Genomic DNA, 20381 nt, shown 5'->3' on the forward strand with positions numbered 1-20381 from the left:
CCTTAAGAAACTTCCTTGACCTCTCTGAACCTCAGTCTCCTCCTCTGGAAAAGAGGGATTATTACAAGCACCCCTCAGAGGGGCTATTGGGGTTATATAAAGAACCTGGCTCACAGCAAGCACCTCACAAAGGTTCCCTTCCCTCTCTCACAAGAGTCATGTGTGAAGTGTGTTGTGACTCACGATTTTTCCATGACTGCTCACAGTGGATGGTCATATAATGACATCTGTCACATCAAAACTTATTTTACAGTACTGTCTTTAAGAATAAATATTTCTTTTAAATATTCCTTTTATAAATAATAATATTCCTCCAAAAAGAACAGGTTTTTCAAGTATTTATCTAGGTCCCTAAGACCAAAACTATAAGATGTGTTTGCTGCAAGTCTACATTGTGGAGATAAGATAACTAATGCAGTGATTAATATCCCAAAAGGGGAAGGAGTGGCAAATTCTAACATTATATGCCCTATATATCTCAGAAGTCAGCAGCAGGTAGCTACAAGGTTTGCTATTAGAAGTACTTATCAGCACAGGATCATAGGAACACCATTTCACAGCAACAGGATCTGACACAGACCTGCCCTCTGCCTCAAAAAGTATTTTATACAGGCTTTTTATACAGGGAACATTTCTTGGTGAAAGACAATAGTGTTTAGAGCAAACTCCAAAGAGTAAATATTTTAATTTTCTTCAAGAATATTCTCAAATTCATAATAGTCACACTAACAAGTTAACATTTCCACAAAAATACTCATATAGCATCAGTATTCTTAAAGTATTCATATCCATAATTACCTCAATTAGGAAACTTAGCAACGACAGTCAACATATACAACATATGCTTTTTACTTCTGGTGAGATCAATTCAATGTCTAAAATAAATCAGGATGGATTAACATAAGAGCTGAATTGGCGTCCCTACCAAATTTCGCAATGAAAAAGCAAACAGTCCTGTGTGACCGGCAAGCTACACAAACAACGTAAGACAAATCCAACTAGAAATTGGAAGCTGCCATTTCATATGCACAAAGTACATGTGAAACAGCAAAGTAAACATGTTTCTTAAAGGAGGGGCTGCTATTTCAACACCCCCAGAGCATTAGAGATGTCACTGAGTCAGCCAACATCACATCTACAATCTCTTGAAATACATCAGATAGCCATCTGGTGCTTTTTATGAAGCAATATGCTTGAAACCAAGGGGCCAACACTGGTTACAGGAAGCAAAAATGTCTAACACCTCTGTTTTTAAAAATTGCTGACATTTCAAAATATGAATTGTTGAAACTCAAGTTTCGCATCCCCAAAGAAGCCGATCATGGTGTGTTAGAATGCCTTCTCTCTCTCTGATTTGCAGACACTACAATGAAAGGAAAATACTTCTGATTAAAACTAGCTGACTTGCCACTGTGCATGTAAAGTCTACTACAGGGAGCAATGCCTAGCATGATCCTGAAACTTCTGAGATAAAACTCAATTGGCATTAAAGCACTCGGTTATTCTCAATGAAAAGACTGACTATACCTTCCGGGACACAGAAATAAGATTTCTTGGTAACGGAAAAAAATTTTTCTTTCCTTCATTATCTATATACTACCCAAATAACCTTCCTTTTTAACCTAAGACTCACAAGTTTATATTGATATTTGAGTTATTCAATTTAGTACCAATAGGTATGTCCAGTTGATGCATTTGCAGATGCAAAGTATCGCTTTGCATCTGCACAGGCCCTTACTTTCACGACGCTTGAAGAACTTTATAGACATTTTCTCTCGTGTCTTAAGTAGGTCAAGAGGATATGAAGGGAAACAGGGAACAGACTGCTCACCACGGGCCACTAGCCCTGCCACACTGCCACAAGCTGAGAGTTCATTTACACCCCACTCAGGTGTGAGAAAACTGAGGCGGGGCAAAGGTAAATGATTTCTCTTAAGCTGAGTCATGCAGCTTTTTACATATACAAGATCTAAATTCATGGTAAGATAATTAATTGTTAATCCTAAAACTACTTAGTGCAAGTGTGGATTCCTCGTTTAAAACTGCTTAACTTGCCTCTGCCCTCAGTCTCTCGTCTCCCGTCTCTGGTGAGAGCACACATGGTGCACAGAACCTGAATCAACAGTACCCGAGGGTGGCGAGCGGCCCCTGAGGAGCAGACGTAGTTGTTTGGACTGTTTGGGAACTGAACAAAGGCACCAAACCTACAAAACACAGTTTTTAAAGGAGAGGGAAGTGACGCATAGCATGTCGCAGGAAATCCTGGTTTTTAGTCTTTTTCTCATTTTAGGCACATTGCTATTTGGGAAGATTTTTTTTTTTTTCTTAAAGGGAGTTCTGCATTATAAAAATATTGATGTTAAATATATGTGCTTAAGTGGGACTCCAAATTGGACCCAAGCTTTACTAAAATGAAAGTCTTCGCTATGATGTCTAGAGAAAAACACTGCATCCTATCTGTCCTGAAAGGCAAATGCTGGGCGGACATTCTATCTGTAAATAACAGCAATCTGTGGACAGACAGGAAGGGAAGCTGGGGGACCCTAATCAAGAGGAGATGTCACCATGGCCTCTGCTGCCTGTATAACGTAAAGTGGTCTTAACATGTTCCTGCAACACTGTGAGGTTCTGAAACTCACAAACTCACAAACGTATCCTGATCAAGCTCGCTGACCTGGACCCCTCGGGGTCCAGCAGTACGTGGACATGCTCAGTTTGCTCCATTCAGAAGTCAGCCTTGAAGGCACCATGGCCGTTCAGAGACACGTTACTCTAAGAGATCAGAGATCTGAAGGAGCCGTGGCTACTGTGGGTGTGATGTGGCCAGTGCTCTCGTTCGACACCACCACCCATCCCAGGTGCCAGAGGCCTGGGGGACTCAACGGAGTGCCACATCCCACGTCATCATTCACATGCATACACACGCACGCTCTACTCATCCGAAAATCTCTGTTGGGCTTTGTCATAAGAAACCCCTTCATTTACAGAGAGGGACCCAGAGGCACAAAGAAACTCAATGTCTTGGCAAAAGCATCCACTTGGTAAGTCACAGATCTGGCAACTCGAGGATCCTGCCAACACTCTCTACTGTGTCATGGTGACGTAAAAGTTCGAAAAGACACTATTGAAAAAATTAAGGATATTTAACAATGCCTAAGTATTCAAATATAGAAAGGACCTCTATGTAAACATCTCAAGTAAAGAGCATCTTGGTTAAACTGACAATGACTAGACCCTTGACACTGAATCTTTCTGAGACACAAGGTTTCTGTTCCCAAACATGGATTCTATTAAAAGCAGGTGCAGGAGGGCAGAACAGAGAGCCATGGAAATTACACTATAAAGACATATGTTTAAATGGGACTTATAAACCCAATTTGTCAAAAAAAACAGGTCCATTTGCAACTCAGAGTACAAAGAAGAGGATGATTATTTCTCCCTATACTAATTATTTAAGTTCAATTAGATGTAGTATGGAAAATATATTTAATAAAGAGATTTTATATTTTTAAATTTGAGCAAGTGTTTTCCAGTTTGATTAATCATCACAGATATCACACACAGCATGTTCCCTTATAAGGGAAAATACTGGTGTCAACGCGAGGGTGCCTGGAAAGCACCCCGGAAGCAGGCTGAAGCTTCATATAATAAACAGCCATGGCTAGCGTTCAGGACCACGTTCTGGGTGGACTCCATCTAACTAGGGCCGAGTAATAAACGGTCCTGTGATGCTTAAACAGGTGGTTTTCTGAGCACTATCCTTTTAAGTTTTTCAGCAGTAAACAGAAAACAAAATTAAAACAAATGCTATTTAACATCATTTTATAAATTTTAAATGTTCAGATTTTTGGTTTACATTTGCTTTCTTGTTTAGAAAGTTTAGAGAATGAAATTGATACAACGTCATTTTCCAAACCCCAAAGTGAAAGCAGTTGTGAAATCCAAATTCACCTCGATGACATCCCCCCACTCTAGAAAATGAGGATGTATATCGTGCAACTTTAAACAGTGGATGAATACAAAGTCCTATATTTTCTTTCTGCTAGATTAATCTAAAGTTAGAGGCTGAGTTCTTGAGAACAATTTCCCTCTCACTCCTAGGTAATGATTTACTTGATATTAACCAAAATCAATTTTGAGAAAGTGTTCCCAAGGGTCTTGGAATAAATTCTAGTATTGCATCTATGAATATGCTCTAAGAGAAGCAAAATATTCATGGAAGCATAAAACGATTTTACCTTTAAATAAAAATATTTTATTCATTCCTGACAGATTATCAAAATGTACATTGTTAACCAAGTAAAAATGGTACTTCGAAATAGCTGACTAGGGCATATTTGGAGGATTTTTGGTTAATTTCAAAAGAGTAAAAACCACTTTCAATCTCCCTTTCCACACATTCCTAATAACCTTGCACTATGCCTGCTTAAAATTGAATATATAAACAATTAGATGGGCCCCAGTTCATTATAGAATGCACACTTTCATTTACACTCAGAATGAATGAAAGTTATTACATTTGAGTTACCTTCCTTTGCCAAAAACCTTCAGACTTACCCCTCTTTATATTTTGTGTAACTCTATAAATTACACGTAGAATATAGCACATAACTTGTATTAATCTAAACACACACACACACACACACACACACACACACAGACACACACACACAATAAAGTGCAACACAACAGAACAAGTCTGCGACATTCACGTTCTCAAACTCCCACAGAAGGCTCTTCTGAGCAAATGGAAACGACATTGTTCGCGAGTGCGGGAACACTAAATCCAACAGACTAGGTTATTTTTTCCTCACGGGTATTTATATTGAAAATCCTATGTGTTTTACTTTCCCTGTGGCTTCTGTCTCTCATTTTCAATGAAAGTTTCGAAGCTGTGATTCTCTTCAAACCTGGAGAAAAATCAACTCCTTAGAGCAACGTAAACAGTGCTTTCAAAGTGCTCCAATGTTTCTGAGCACTCTGTACTGTAAAAGGAGGTTTCCAATGACAGCTATCTGTAACACGGAAAAGTACAGTCATTTTAATAAAAGCAAACATTCCACTAACTGGGCAGCAAATGCTTCATGGACTTTTGACACCAGCCACCAAACGTTTCTATCCTACAGGCAAGTACCAAACTAGCCCTAAAATGTCAAAAGGTTTTGGTTGCATGTTGTTTTGATACTAAATTATTTCACTAAGAAATGGTTTTGTTCCTGAGATGAGCACAATAAAATTAAACGAGTTCCCCCTGAAGCTGCCAGTGGGATACTCTGTTCCTTATTTCCACCCTCATTATCTTCATGAAGAACCACGTCTGAAATGTCAGTCTTCTCCGTGGCGCCATTTCTGTGACTCGTCTTGCCGAACGTCTGGTCTAATTTGGTTTCTCATGCCACCTAAGACGCTGGATGTTGCTTCTGTGGCAACGATCAGAGGTTTCACCACGGCTGGAGGGATCTGGCGCAGGACCTCGCCCACGGCGCCAGTCACCCCTCTGCTCTCGTGCTCCCGGGCTGCGGTTTCGTAAATGGTCTGAGCCGTGTCTGCAATTCCCTGAAAGGGGGGAGGGGAGAGAAGGGGAGTAAATCACTGGTCAGAAAACTCTCTAAGTTCTCTCATAATACACACTTTAGTCGAGTTAATCAACAGCAGGTTTGTAACTAGACAAAAAAACAAAACAAAACAGAACCTGTACTTTTGAGATAAGCCAGGATAATTATTTTTATGACAATTCTAATTATAAGGGAAAGTAAGATGCAATTATTATGATTTAGCATTTTATTGGGACAGTTGTGTACACTACAATTGTAAACTACAATTTCACGTGGGGAAGCTTACAGAAATAGTCAATAATCCAAGAGCAGCTTTTCTGGCACCAGTAATCACTCAAGTTAAATCAAACCTAGCAAACAAAGCTTCTTGAATAAATATAATCACTAAATGAATATGGCGATAGCTCCTGTGATTCAACTGTAACAAAAAACCTAATTGGACTAAGCTCCAGAAAATAATTTAATTTGTTTTAAATTACTGGCTATATACTAGAAGAGATAACTGTGGGACATTCAATTAAGATAAAAGGCTAAATAGAACATTTTACTGGATTAAACAGAGAAAATTCTGAGAACATAAAGCAGGAACATGTTTAATAATTAGAAACAAAGCTTCTGCAGCATTTTTCATCTTTCTTCTAACTGTGTAACATTAAAATAATCATGACTGCTGAGCTTCAGAGCTGAATATGTAAATGAGTAGGTCAAGCCAGAGTGGTAAAACGTCATACATGACTTTCAAATCTCTACCATTTGTCTAACTCAAAATCCCTTAGGGGCCACGAGGCACTATTCCACTGTGACCATTTCAGTGACAGGCACAACGAGAGGAACTTTGGGCTCTCCAGGGAAATCAAGGAGCTTTGTCCTAGTCCAAAGTCTAGCCCTCACTTTGACAACCTGATGGGAGTATCATTTTTACACAGCACAGCAGGCAAAAAACATGTAATACCGTGGCGGGGAGGGGGTTACAGAAGAGCTAAAAAAAAAATGTAAGTGCTATTTTTCAAACTATCTACAGAATAACAGCCAACAAGTAAAACCGTCACCACAGTGAAGGTGCTTACAATTTACACATTTGCCCACATCCTCCTCCTGCCTGCTCCCAGGTCCCCTCCCTAACCCACAAACAGTCGCTGTTAGTGTGTCAGAACGTGGTGATCAGCACCACCAAGCAAATTCAAACCTCAGCTCCATCATTTAGCTGTGTGACCTGACACAAGTGCTTTAAGAGGGGAATGAAAATGCTGTAGTGATTGTTAGAGTTAAATGAAATACTGCACCTAAAGAGCCCGGTACAACTCAGCAGGTACTAAGTGCTCACCGAACAGCTCCTACAACTACTACTTCCCTCGCCACTGCTCCCCAACCACCACGAGACCTGATCACGCAGAGCAGGGCTCGGCAAACTGTCCCTGCAAAGGGCCAGGTGGTAAGTATTTGCGGGCTGCACAGTCTCTGTCATATACTCTTCTTCTTCCTTCTTGTTTTCTTCTTTTTACAATCCTTTAAGACTGTAAAAATCATTCTTACTAGACGGTCCATATAAAAATAGGCATGGGCCAGATCTGACCTGAGACCTATCATTTGCCAACCCCTGATCTTGTGAAACACATGTGATGTTTCCTCTTGATCTCTGAGTTACCAACATATAATACGAAAAGAGATAGTATTTTTTTAATAAATTTATTTATTTTATTTATTTTTGGCTGCGTTGGGTCTTTGTTGCTGTGTGCGGGTTTTTCTCTAGTTGCAGTGAGCGGGGGCTACTCTTCATTGTGGTGCATGGGCTTCTCACTGCGGTGGCTTCACTTGTGGAGCACAGGCTCTAGGTACGTGGGCTTCAGCAGTTGTGGCACGCAGGCTCAGTAGTTGTAGCTCGCGGGCTCAGTTGCTCCATGGCATGTGGGATCTTCCCGGACCAGGGCTTGAACCCCTGCCCCCTGCATTGGCAGGAAGATTCTTAACCACTGCGCCACCAGGGAAGCCCAAGAGATAGTATTTATCACCACCTAGGAACGTCTATTTTAAAAGTTTTCTAATACAGAATTCAGACTCCGTCTAATCAAGCACACCTACCACATCAAATCATGCTCACCTTCCTTCCTCCCTTCTTCACACAGATGGTTTTAGAGAACTAAACATTAGACCCAAATACCTGGGTTCCGATCCAGGCTCCACTACCGTCTCGCCATGGTACAGTGGGGAAGCCATTCTTGCTGACCCCGTTTCCTCATCTCTAAGTCAGGAAAACCACCTATCTTTTAAGGGTTACTATACTCTTGGCACAGAGTAAGCACACAAATACTTTTATTTAAATGAGCATAGATTAAGTTAGGGAAGAATTTTGTGAACTGCAAGGTGCTACGTACCCAAGTGCTATTATATCCTGCTGCAAACTGCCCCTGCTACGCCTTGAAGCCCAGGATAATTTTTACAAACCTGATTTCTAACATGTCTGCTGATTACTGGCCCAATCCTGACATCTGTAGGAACAGGTCTGACTGGTAATTATCTCTCTTTATTCTCCCGACTAAACCTCTTTTTAAGAGAGGTGATCTGTGGTCTTGCCTTTATTTATCCACTAACACATTTCTTGGGGGCCTCACTTCAGTCTTCTCCCCACCATTTGGGACCACATGGGCTTCTTTTGTCACGTAAAAGACTGTCCTAAGGCACTTCTGCCTGTCAGAATATGACAGGGAAAAATATCATTAATGAAATCTTAACACACAAATCATAAGTAAAATGACCTCAAACTTCATGTCCTATGTCAAAAAAAAAAAAAAGATTAAGGCAAGGAATGCTAAAAAAAGGAAAAAAAACTAATACTAAACTTTCTTTGGGTTATTTGTATGGAAATATGTTAATATTAATGTTTCAGACATTACATGAAATTCCTAAAAATCTTATATGTTCTGGTATAATGTTATAAGTCATAATTCTAGTTATTATTTTAAAATGTATATCTCAGAAATAACTAAATTTCCTTGTCAATTGCATTATTATGAACTTTCATCAAATCTTTAACCGTGGTCATTTTTAAGTCTTTTGTCATTTACAGACAGTTCTGGGTGTACTCTGATGCTTTTGCAAAAATGTTCCTATAAAAGGGTTTCACCTTCAAGGAATTCATGGAGAAGACTCTGACAAGTACAGGTTTCTGGTAACTGACTATACTGCTGAACTGAATGAATAAGTATTCTCAGAACTCTAATGGAAAACTGATGAATTCACAAAAGTGCTAAGAAAAGATCAAGATGAAAAACAAATTAATTACATGGGACTGAGTGAACTGATGAGGATGATTATAATTTTTGTGACTTTCTGTTTGAATAAGAAAAAGAAAGAAAGAAAGAAAAAAGACAAGGAATGCTCCTGTCAACACCCATAAAGAACCAGGATTCACTGGTGCAACTAAATTACAATTTGTTAATGCTTAATAAGTGTCAAGATTCAAATAGTTACAAATCACCAATTCCACCCTTAACAACTTCTTGCACATACAAACAAAGGGGCGTTTATATGAACATTCCAATAGCCGTATTTCAGGGAAAAAAAAGGAAATCTGGGACTTCCCTGGTGGCGCAGTGGTTAAGAATCCGCCTGCCAATGCAGGGGACATGGGTTCAATCCCTGGTCCAGGAAGATCCCACATGCTATGGAGCAACTAAGTCTGTGCGCCACAACTACTGAGCCCACACGCCTTAACTACTGAAGCCTGCACACCTAGAACCCATGGTCTGCAACAAGAGAAGCCACTGCAGTGAGAAGCCCGCGCACCGCAATGAAGAGTAGCCCCCGCTTGCCGCAACTAGAGAAAGCCCGCGCGCAGCAACGACGACCCAACGCAGCCAACAAGCAGTAAATAAATTAATTAATTTTTTAAAAAAGGAAACTGTCCACTAATAGGAAGATAAATAAATTATGCTATATTCATACAGTGAAATACTATAAAAGTTTAAATTAGATCTACATATATCAATGTGGATATATCTTGAAAGACAAAAGTTACAGAATGGTACAGATGATACCATTTATGCTAACTTTTAAAATATAAGCAATTATTTGCTTATGAATACATACTTACATGAAACTACAAAAAACATGCACAGAAAAAATATCTACCATCTTCAGGATAGTGAAGGCATGGGAATGGGGTCAGCATTTGTGATTAACCTGAAAAATTTTATTTTTTAAACAAATCTGCGGAAAATACAGCAAAATATAAACATATGTTAACTCCACTGGTGAGTCCATAGCGTGTTTCTACTGCTTCTTGTTTGCTTCTGTATGTAAAGAGATCAGTCTTCCCACTAGATCACTACTCTTCTCGTGAGCCTGCAGGTCAGGACACAGCCTCCTCTCTTACCTCATGCAGATATTTGCACTCACCAGCGACAGAACAGTCCCAAGTCCACCCCAGGGGTTTCTTTGGGACAAAGCCCAAGTGCCGCTGCTCTTTAGATGAACGTCAGGAAAGCACACAAACTGCTTCTGGCCTGTCCCCTCGGGTGCCCACTCACCTCCTTCACGACACTGTAGGCCTTGGCCACACCTTCCCTCAGGTCCACTGGCTGGTGGGCTAAGCGGTGATGAGGGAACCTTTTGACCTTCTTGGGCTCGATAGAAAGGGTACCAGGAGACACCATGTCATAAGCAGTCTCTGCCGCCGCCTGGATCATTTTATCAGAGAGTGAAAAGTGAATCAGAAAACAAAAAAGTGAATCAGAAGAAAGTCTGGAGGGTTAAGCTCCAACAGTGCACTTCCTACGGGGAGAGAGGAAGAGGAGAGGGACTCACACACCCTCAGACTGGCCCTTCTGCAGCATTTGAATTCTTTACAAGAATGTATCACTTTTATAACAAGAATGTTAAAGTGTACACTAATAACTCATATCTGGATTGAGCTGAATTTTTCAGCCCCTCCTCTGCCTTCTGAGAACACTGTCCGTGTTACCAAGGTTAGACAAGAACGCATGGTCTGTGAACAACTGGATAAGGCCAAATGGAGCTTAATACTTAATATAACAAACCTTAGTACGACCACTATTAGATCTCTAATGCCTTCTTTACATTCAGCTATGATCTTTTCACATAAATGTGGTGAAATAAATCCTTGGCTAACTTAATAGTTATAATCTACCTGAAAGAGGCAAACGAATTTGACACTGTAGTCCACTGCTTTATTATTTAACTACTTATTTAACACTGGACAGCTAATCAAAAAAAAAAGTTAATGATATGAAATCATTACAAATAAAATATTCTCAATATTTTATACACTTTCACAGTACATTTTGAGAACAAAATAACCCAACTGCTTACAACAGCTCTTCCTCTTTGTATAGATCAAGCTGGTCTTTGAAAAGATACCTGTATGGTTTGAACCATTCTGTTCGTGAGTTCTAGAGCAGCCATCGCTGTCGAGGTGCCAAAGGAGGCAGCGCCTCTCTGAAACCCTCTGACGATGCGGCCGCCCTTCCGGTACTGCTCAACTGGCAACCAGACCAAGTCCTTCAGGCCTTGCACTAGAACAGCAGCCAACACACAGAAATCAAGAGGCGTGCTGGAGCTTAGATCTCTGCTATCATTCCAACCCTCGGGTTTTTAACTCCTAAAATGGGAGGCAAAATTTTGTACGACTAACATGTAGGTTTTTCTAGAAAGATGATCCTCACGTAGATTCTCAAAGGCATCCATAACCCCAAAAGAGTTAAGAATCACTGATCAGGAAAAATAAATTATCTTCTAATTAAAAAGAACACTCACCTAATTGCACTAGTGAATGCATAGGCCCAACGCCTCCCAGAATTCCTGGCAGCTGGTTCTTCTTAATGTCAGTAAGCCATTCAGTGATTGCATATGAGAATAATTTGTCAACACCTAGCAAACTAGAGCAAATGACTGTAAGTATATAGGAAGGAAAATGAAATTTATAGGTTTAGACAAGTTTGGGGAATTTTTTTACTTAAGACAAAAAAAGAGGGCTTCCCTGGTGGCACAGTGGTTAAGAATCCGCCTGCCAATGCAGGGGACATGGGTTCGAGCCCTGGTCCGGGAAGATCTCACATGCCACGGAGCAACGAAGCTCGTGCGCCACAACTACTAAGCCTGCGCTCTAGAGCCCGCGAGTCACAACTACTGAGCCCACGCACCTAGAGCCCGTGCTCCACAGCAAGAGAAGCCACTGCAATGAGAAGCCCACACACTGCAACAAGAGTGGCCCCCCCACACCGCAGCTAAAGAAAGCCCGTGGTGCAGCAACAAAGACCCAATGCAGCCAAAAATAAATAGATAGATAAATAAATAAGTTTATTTAAAAAAAGACAAAAAAGAAAATGTACAAATTATAAAGACAAAATTTTATAGATTTTCAATTTAAGTATATAAATACATCTACGTATACACATACATTTAACCCAATGCTAATGCTAATGCTAATCACTTCTATATAAGGCTTAGGCAGTATATATAAGTGCTAATAATTTAGCACTTATAATGCTAATAATTTCTATATAAGGCTTAGGTAGTATATATAAGTGTGCTTTTCCACTGTTCTTACTTCTTCAACATCTAAAGCTTTGGCACAGGGTTAACTCAGTGTCTATAAATCGCCAGACAGTTCTTAGCTACTAAGAACCGTTTACCTTGTGAACGTCCAGTCTTTTCACTGAATAAGCTAATTTATAACTTCGGGAAATTATTTAAAAATCCTAACTATAGCTGTTTTTTGAAAAATACTACTCTCTTCAAACTACTTCTATTCTCTCAGAATAAAAATTTGTCCCTAGCCAGTAAAAATCCTCTAAAAATGAGGTCTCTGCAAACAACACTGTAAAATAAATTATGTATGCTCGCTAAGAAAACTCAATTTTTAGTTTGCTGTAAACTAACATTAGTAACTACATCTTAAAGTCTCATGTAATAAATCAACTTACCCATGCCGATAGAAAAGCCTCTTCAGCTTTAGTTCAGAGCAGTTTAACTGGGCCAGACCAATCAAAATCCCAGCTAACGTACCCTTTAAAATTAAAAAAAAAAAAAAAATCGCTATTAAAGGTAAAACACTTAGAGCAAAAAAGTACATGTATTTTATATGACCCAATTTATATCAAATTTTACTCATGGGTTCTTAAGTAAAATTATACTTAATTTACTTTAAAAGCAGAATTAAATTTTAAAATCTTACACTGCATTTCACATATACAAACTATAACGGAAAAAAGTTTTTAAAAAATTGAGTCCACTAGAAAAAAAAATGAGATAATTTTGTAGAGTATATTTGTGCAAAGTTTCCAGACCTGATCCATTGATACGTGTTTGCCATGATAATCAAGTCGAATAGGAACTTCTGATGTGAATCTAAATTCTCTAAAGATAAAGAAAGGAGGGGAGTTATTTATATTCAAAATTACTAAGAGCTGAAATTAGATATAAATGAATTTGTTCAACTGGAGAATAAAAACAAAGCCACAAAATAAATAATGTGAATATATTAAGGCCTAAATAAAAGAGAATGTCTTTTAGCTCTACCTTTTCTTAAGGCAATGTAACAACTAAACAGATGTTAATCATCTTATAAATCTTATTTATTTCATTATATATTAAATTTCTCACAAAAACCTTTTCTTAGTTTACTAAACAATGTTTATCTTAGGAAAATTTATTCTGGCACATATTCAATTCATACAGAGAACGAACTAATAAAGACAACTTTCAAGATTAAACCAAATGACATAATCATTACCGAAAAGTAAAAAAGGGCTAAGGTATTCATTTTAGCTCTGTGATAGAGCAGAAAGATCCAGAAGACCTAGACATGAACCCTAGTGTTATCAGTTACATGGGATGCAGTCGAGGCAAGTAACTTAAACTCTCTGAGCCTAAATGTCTTCATCCGTAAATTTTTAAATGCCATCTACATTGGTGAATTTTAGTGGACAGTCATGAAATTAACGCTTGCAAATAGGACACTGACACACAAATATTGGGAATTCTGAATGAAATTATAATTATACATTGATGGTACACATCAAACAAAAGCAGTTGGCTTCCAAAAGTTGGACTGTAAATTGGAAGCTGAAACACATTTTTACTACAGAATTAATGTCGGTGGTTATATACTAAGTCATCCCAAGTCATCCCACAGAAGTCCATTTAACCTACAGTAAAATGGAAGTGCTGTATTTATATCAATCACTACAAGAAGTCTGGGTTCCCAGGTCATCCCTCATCTTCTGAACACTCATCTGCACTGGGTTCTCTGGGCGACAGCCCCTCGACACCTGCCTCCTCCATTCTCACTCTTTCCTCCATGGCATGTACGTAATAGGCCAAATCATATATTTTTATTATCTATAAGCTCAATTAAATAGGGATTTTCTCTACTTTGTTCACCTAGAACAAAATCTGACATACATATAATAAATGTTCAATAAATGTGGGATGAATAAATGTCTGCAGGAGAGGGGACTATTATGCCATTACTTGTAAAACGCACTGGATTTGGGATTCAGAAGACCTCTGTTCTAGTCCTGGCTTGGCCACTAACTGTGTGGCCTTGAGCAAGTCACCTCTCCTCTCTGTGCATTAACTTCCTCATCTGTAAAGTGAGTAATTTGAACTATATCACCAAGTACCACCCCAGGGTCCTAGATACACTAGGAGCTTTTGAGAGTAGAAACAGAAATCTACAAGCTATTTTAAGTAGTCTAAATGGAAAAAAACAAATATTTACCTAAGTAAGTGAGGTTACGTAGTCTGACTAAAAAGTGTCAAATTTCTGTGCTTTCAGGCCAGAATTATAACAATTCAATTTCTTTTATACTGGTTATCCAGTGTTCACAAAAACCAAATTGGTAGCTTATATGAAATGAGAATTCAAATTATTACTTAAGATACACAATGTTTTTGTTAGAAAAACATTTTTAAATAAAAAAGAAATGTGGGAAAATAATAAAAGAGATTCTTCTTTTATGGTAGAAAAGTTCAGAGCCACCAGGGATCCTCTCTCCCAGGATCGTTCCAATTCTCACATTCTATTTTCTAACTATTTTCATCAATATACAAGATATTTAAAACATGAAAACACTTTAAAACAGTTATACTGCCTACTTTGGGTCACATTCTAAACTCAGAAATTAGAAAGACAGAACTTGGGGACCACTGATGTCAACAAGAGAGGACTATAGAAAACCAGGGAAAGGAGCTAACTGTCCCTCACAACACAGGTGATTTCGATCTTCAACCTCTCTCCTTCCAATAGAGCCAAGGCTCCATCCCTACCATCAAGGGCTGGGAAAGAAAGAAAACGGTTAGAATGAATGGATCTGGAAATGAGGATAAACTCCAATGTACAACCAGCTAGTTGTTGGCTGTAGTCAACAGGGACATGGGTTTCCTGATGATTCCAACTCAGCCAGTTAGCGGCGGGTCAGGAAGGACACAACAGTGATAGAGAAGGGCAGAGAAAGTAGACAGAAAATCCCCATAAGGGAAAAGGGAGGAATGCTGAAGGTGAGGTGTTTGAGGGAAAAGGACAGCATCACGCTCAAGGACACACAAACAGGCCATAATAAGTGACTGGAAAGCGAGGGACAGGTGAAGGAAAACAGAAGGAAGAATCTAAGGGGAAGAGAAAATTCCTGTTACAGAATCAATAGGAGGATGAATCCTGAGCCAGGGTTACTATGTGTAAAAATGGGACGTGCAAGTAGGTGGGGCCCACATACAAATAAATACACCGGTTGATTATTTGCCAGTGCACAGAAACGCTGATGTGACCTCCTGATTTCCCGTACACAAACACATTAAAGAACAACCTTCATACTCTAAAATAACTTCATTTGTTATCAAAATTAAATGATTTACCTAAAAAACACAGGCTGATCACTAAACGACGCTTCTTCAGCAGAGAAGTCCTTCTCTTCTTCCCCATTGACCACTTGCACTGAATTGGCACTGCCATTTGGGGAAGGCTGCTTTGGCCCAGGGAAAGAAATAACTAGATTTGGTTCCTTTGAGGTGCTTAAATGCCTTGGCAAACTGCAGGTGACGTCAGCTCCAGGAGACTTTTTAACTGAAAGTGCACATTTGAAAAATTAGGTATACTTCTTTAAAGCAACAATTTAAGTCAATCTACACTTAACTTGTTTTGCTACATTTCATTTAATAAATACAACTACTGCTAGAGAAACCTTTCACCTTTTAAATTATTACAGTAGTCCCTCCTTATCTTCAGTTTCACTTTCCAAGATCAACTGCGGTCCAAAAATATGAAATGGAAAATTCCAGAAATAAACAATTCCTAAGTTTTAAACTGCACACCATTCTGAGTAGCATGATGAAATCTTGCATCGTCATACTCTATCCCACCAGAATGTGAATCATCCCTTTGTCCAGCATATCTCACCAGTGAGTCACTGAGTGGCCATCTCAGTTATCAGGTCGACTGTTAGGGTATTGCAGTGCTTGTGTTAAGTAACCCTTATTTTATTAATAATGGCCCCAAAGTACAAGAACAGCGATGCTGGCCATTCGGATACACCAAAGAGAAGCCGCAGCATGCTTCCTCTAAGTGAAAAGGTGAAAGCTCTTGACTTAATAAGGAAAAAAAAAATTGTATGCTCAGGCCGCTAAGATCTACAGTAAGAACAAATCTGTAAAACTGTGATGAAGGAAAAAGAAATTCGCACTCATTTTGCTGTCGTACCTCAAAGGTTACAGCCACAGTGCATGATAAGTGCTTAGTTAAGACGGAAAAGGCATTAAATTTGTACAAGACATTTTGAGAGAGAGAAAGATCATGCTCACCTTTTATTACAGTATATTGTTATAATCGTTTTATTTTATTACTAGTTACTGTTGTTAATCTCTTACTGCGCCTAATTTATAAATTAAATTTTATCATAGGCATGTACGTATAGAAAGAAAAAACTTAGTATATTTAGGGCTTGGTACTATCTGCAGTTTCAGGCAGCCACTGGGGGTCCTGGAAGGTACTTCTGGAGGATAAGGGGGGACTCCTGTACTTTTACATAAACTACATTTGTACAACTTAACAAAAATGAGCACAGAACACATTTATATAAATGAGAATAAAGATTTGTAAGTACATTCTCAAAAAGGCCTCATAACAATCAAAATCAATCCAAGTACTTGTTATAGACTTTTTCAAACTCTACATATTTAATACCTTCTGGATCTGGAGCCATGAGAAGCTCTACTTCTGTGGAAACACTTGTGAAGAAATCCTTCAGGAAGAACAAGGCATCCTAAAATTGAAAGATGTAATTATATCTAAAGGGTTCTAAAACTATGAAACGAAGTGTCTTGAAGTCTTATATTTCACTCATTGTTCATATACAGCTATAATTTATTCAGTCCCTACTCTGTGTCAAGCATTGTTCCTATTCTCAATCTCTCCCTCTCTCTCACACATACACACACACACACACACACACACACACACACACACACACACACACTTCCTTGTTAATTCTCACAACTCTGAGAAAATTAATTTATAGATGCAGAAATTACGACAGATAAGTTAGAAATTAAACTGCTATTTCTAAATCAAAGTACATTTTGGTTTTCTTAGAAATATAGTAGTCTCATTCTTAATTTGGCATTAGTTCTCACTCTGAATTGGTAGCAGTGATATTACTAAACAATTACAGCAGCTAGCATGTACTGGATACTCAGATGTGCCTTAAAAGTTCTTAATGTCTTATTTCTGCCTTTACCACTATGTTATGTTGCCTTAAACATTTTCTTCATTAGACATGATATTCAAAATAAAAATTGAAAATAAATAAAATCACCCAATCAGTGTGGTCTTTTCTGAAATTCTATGGTATGGACCGTTCTTGGTGCTGTGTATGCAAGCCACATTTGCCCGTTATTAGCAGCTTCATTAAGCCTTACTGAGACTGACAAATCCATTTTGGAGAATATGAAAATTAAATACCAGAGCCTGTTCTTTCTTACTCTTCCCTCCCATTTTAAAAAACTTAAATTAATATAAAACGTTAATATTGTACCAAACCGCAATGTGAAAGTGAAATACAGGGTCACAGTAAGTGGCAGCACACCAAGTGCCTGACTGGCAATTCCAAAGGATCCGATCTACTACTGATCACACTTGTCAGAAGTATAAATGATGGAAGTTAGAAAGCTATTTTTCTAGATAACATGGCATATGGGAGACTGAGGGCTAGGACTGAAGAACAAACAGGCGGTTTCAACAGTATTAGAAATATTCTGGTTCTGCAGTTGGGGAGTAAGTTCATGAATTGCTCACTGTATTATTATGCTTTACACATACGTATTTAAGTATATATTTATATATTATTTACACTACATACATTTATTATAAATCACTATATATGTGTATATTTACATATATCAAATATTACATGTTGACAGTTAATAGTATATAAAATGTTATCCTTTGGCCACCAGATGGCGATATTTTAATACTATGAATGTTTTGCCTCCAAAAAAAACAAAGAGAAAATTCCAGGTATAAATGTGCCCTTATTTAAAAAAAAAAAAAAAAAGGGAAGACTAAAGAGACAGTGGTTTTTACACATTTTTACTACAAACAACAGACAAAGGGATACTAATCATCAGCTTTTCAAAATGTTCTCTAAATTTTTAATTTTGGTATTTATGCTGAACTCTTTACAACTCAATAAGACAAACAACCTAACTCTAAAACTAGAAAGACACAGGGATTTCCCTGGTGGTGCAGTGGTTAAGAATCTGCCTGCCAATGCAGAGGACATGAGTTGATCCCTGGTCCAGGAAGATCCCTCGTGCTGCGGAGGAACTAAGCCCGTGCGCCACAACTACTGAGCCTGCGCTCTAGAGCCCGTGAGCCACAAATGCTGAAGCCCGCGTGCCTAGAGCCCATGTTCCCCAACAAGACAAGCCACCACAATGAGAAGCCCGCGCATGGCAACAAAGGGTAGCCTCCCCTCGCCGCAACTAGAAAGCCCACACGCAGCAACGAAGACCCAACAGAGCCAAAGATAAATAACTAAAATTTTTAAAAATCACTTAAAAAAAAAAAACTAGAAAGACACACACTTCAAAAAAAGAAGATATACAAATGTCAAATAAGCTCACGAAAAGATGCTCAGCATCATTAGTCATCAGGGAAATCCAAATTAAAACCAAAATGAACACCAAGTAAGGTAGCGAAAATTAAAAAGACAACACCAAGTTTGGTCAGACTGTGAAGCAGCTGCTGCCCTCATCTGTTCCCGATGGGAACCTACAATGGCACAACCACTGTGGAGAACTATTCGGCGGCTTCTTATGATGGTAAACACACATCTACTCTATGACCCAGACATTCGGTTTATAATTACCCAGGAAAACTGAAAACTTATGTCCATAAAAGACTTGTACACAGATTTCATAGCAGCTTTATTCATTAAGAGCCAAAACAAGAAATATTTGTCAAGCTCAAACTGTACACCTAAAATCTCTGCATTTTATTATATGCAAATAATACTTCAATAAAATCAATTTTTAACTTTAAAAAATATGGTTTATTATTTTTGTTAAACCTTCACTATAAAATAGTTATTTCTAGCTTTAAGGTCCTATGGTAAAGGATATTAACAGTGTGATATGACTTAAGGTATTGAAAGAAATGCTTTCAATGTCATGCTCAGGTGATGCTGAAAAGAATCACAAACATGCCAACTGGTACTGCTACATGTTCATCACTTCCAACCTCAGCCAAGCACCTGTCCTACCCAACGGCCTCACATTGCATCTCACAACCTGAATTAGGCTCTCAATGCCTTTACAAAAATTCATAATTTTACATTCCTTAAGACCCAGCTCGATTGTCACCTCCTCCAGAAAGCCTTTACTGCTCACCCCTCATCTTCCAAACTCCCAGCCCGGCTTAAGAGCCCTCTTCTGGTGGGACACATCTTCATGCCTATCTTCATCACAGGGTGTTAAAGTCATTTGTCTCTTTGTCTCCCCACTAAACAGAGATCTCTGAGGATGGGATGTTTCTTCCTCTTTGTATTCCCAGCATCCTACTTCAGACCTGGGACAAGGGTGGCATTCAGCAAATGATTTGGAATTAACATATTTTCCTACACAGATTTCCAGGCAGTTCAATACTAAAATGAACATCAGACCAGGAAATCTGGCCCCTTCAGATTTCAGATCTCAAATCGCCTAGTTACACAACCTCCATCATCTACTTAGCTCCTACATGGCAATCACTCCATCTGCCTAGTGTCCTGCCTGCCCTACAGGTACGCTGCACTTCACAAGCAACTGCACCGATTTTCAACAGCAATGCAGCTTCTTAGAAACAAGAGAAAACAACACATTGCTTTCATACTTACTGTCTATGATCCAGTGAAGATAAAGTCAGAGATATGCTTGGTAAGAACAACATTACTCAAAGCATTCTCATTCATCAACTGATATGTTTTCAAAAGAAAAACTAAAGAACACAAATATTTGGCTTTCTATTCAGATGACCATTTGGTATGGTATGTCAATCTTAGAAGACACAAACTAGAAAGGACTCTTTTGTATCATAATATTCCTAGTTAAGGCATACTATATTTGCAGCATGGCTTTGTTTCCCTCGATCCCATACCTTGGGGAATTATTTCCCATTCCTCCTCAGTTTAGTCATAACATTTATTTCTCTGACTGTTTTTGCTAAGGTTAATATTCCTCCATTTTAAAATCATAATGCTTTATAGTTCTAAAGAAGAAATTAAGCTCAATATTAAAGAAAAGATCTATTAAAGAAAACTGGGCTTGATAAGTCTG

At 38.6% G+C, this 20381-nt stretch overlaps 1 protein-coding gene across 6 annotated transcripts in view; it reads right to left on the reverse strand.

The window, feature by feature from the left end:
* Positions 1-666: 666 nt before the first annotated feature.
* ATG2B (autophagy related 2B) overlaps positions 667-20381 on the reverse strand; it is a 78582-nt gene continuing 58867 nt past the window's right edge. For 3 of the 6 annotated variants that reach the window (XM_004262376.3, XM_033419699.2, XM_033419736.2), the window contains 8 exons: positions 16753-16831; positions 15429-15636; positions 12860-12929; positions 12497-12579; positions 11328-11449; positions 10932-11086; positions 10082-10231; positions 667-5556 (listed from right to left, as the gene is read on the reverse strand). In XM_004262376.3, the coding sequence (XP_004262424.1) occupies positions 5326-5556; positions 10082-10231; positions 10932-11086; positions 11328-11449; positions 12497-12579; positions 12860-12929; positions 15429-15636; positions 16753-16831 (1098 nt within the window). In that variant the 3' untranslated portion in view covers positions 667-5325. Of the gene's footprint in view, positions 5557-10081; positions 10232-10931; positions 11173-11327; positions 11450-12496; positions 12580-12859; positions 12930-15428; positions 15637-16752; positions 16832-19466; positions 19636-20381 lie in introns of those variants that run through there. The other 3 variants (XR_007475288.1, XM_033419713.2, XM_033419748.2) reach the window with 3 other exon arrangements.

This window comes from Orcinus orca, chromosome 2, assembly GCF_937001465.1.
Source record: "Orcinus orca chromosome 2, mOrcOrc1.1, whole genome shotgun sequence".
Lineage (NCBI taxonomy): Eukaryota > Metazoa > Chordata > Mammalia > Artiodactyla > Delphinidae > Orcinus > Orcinus orca.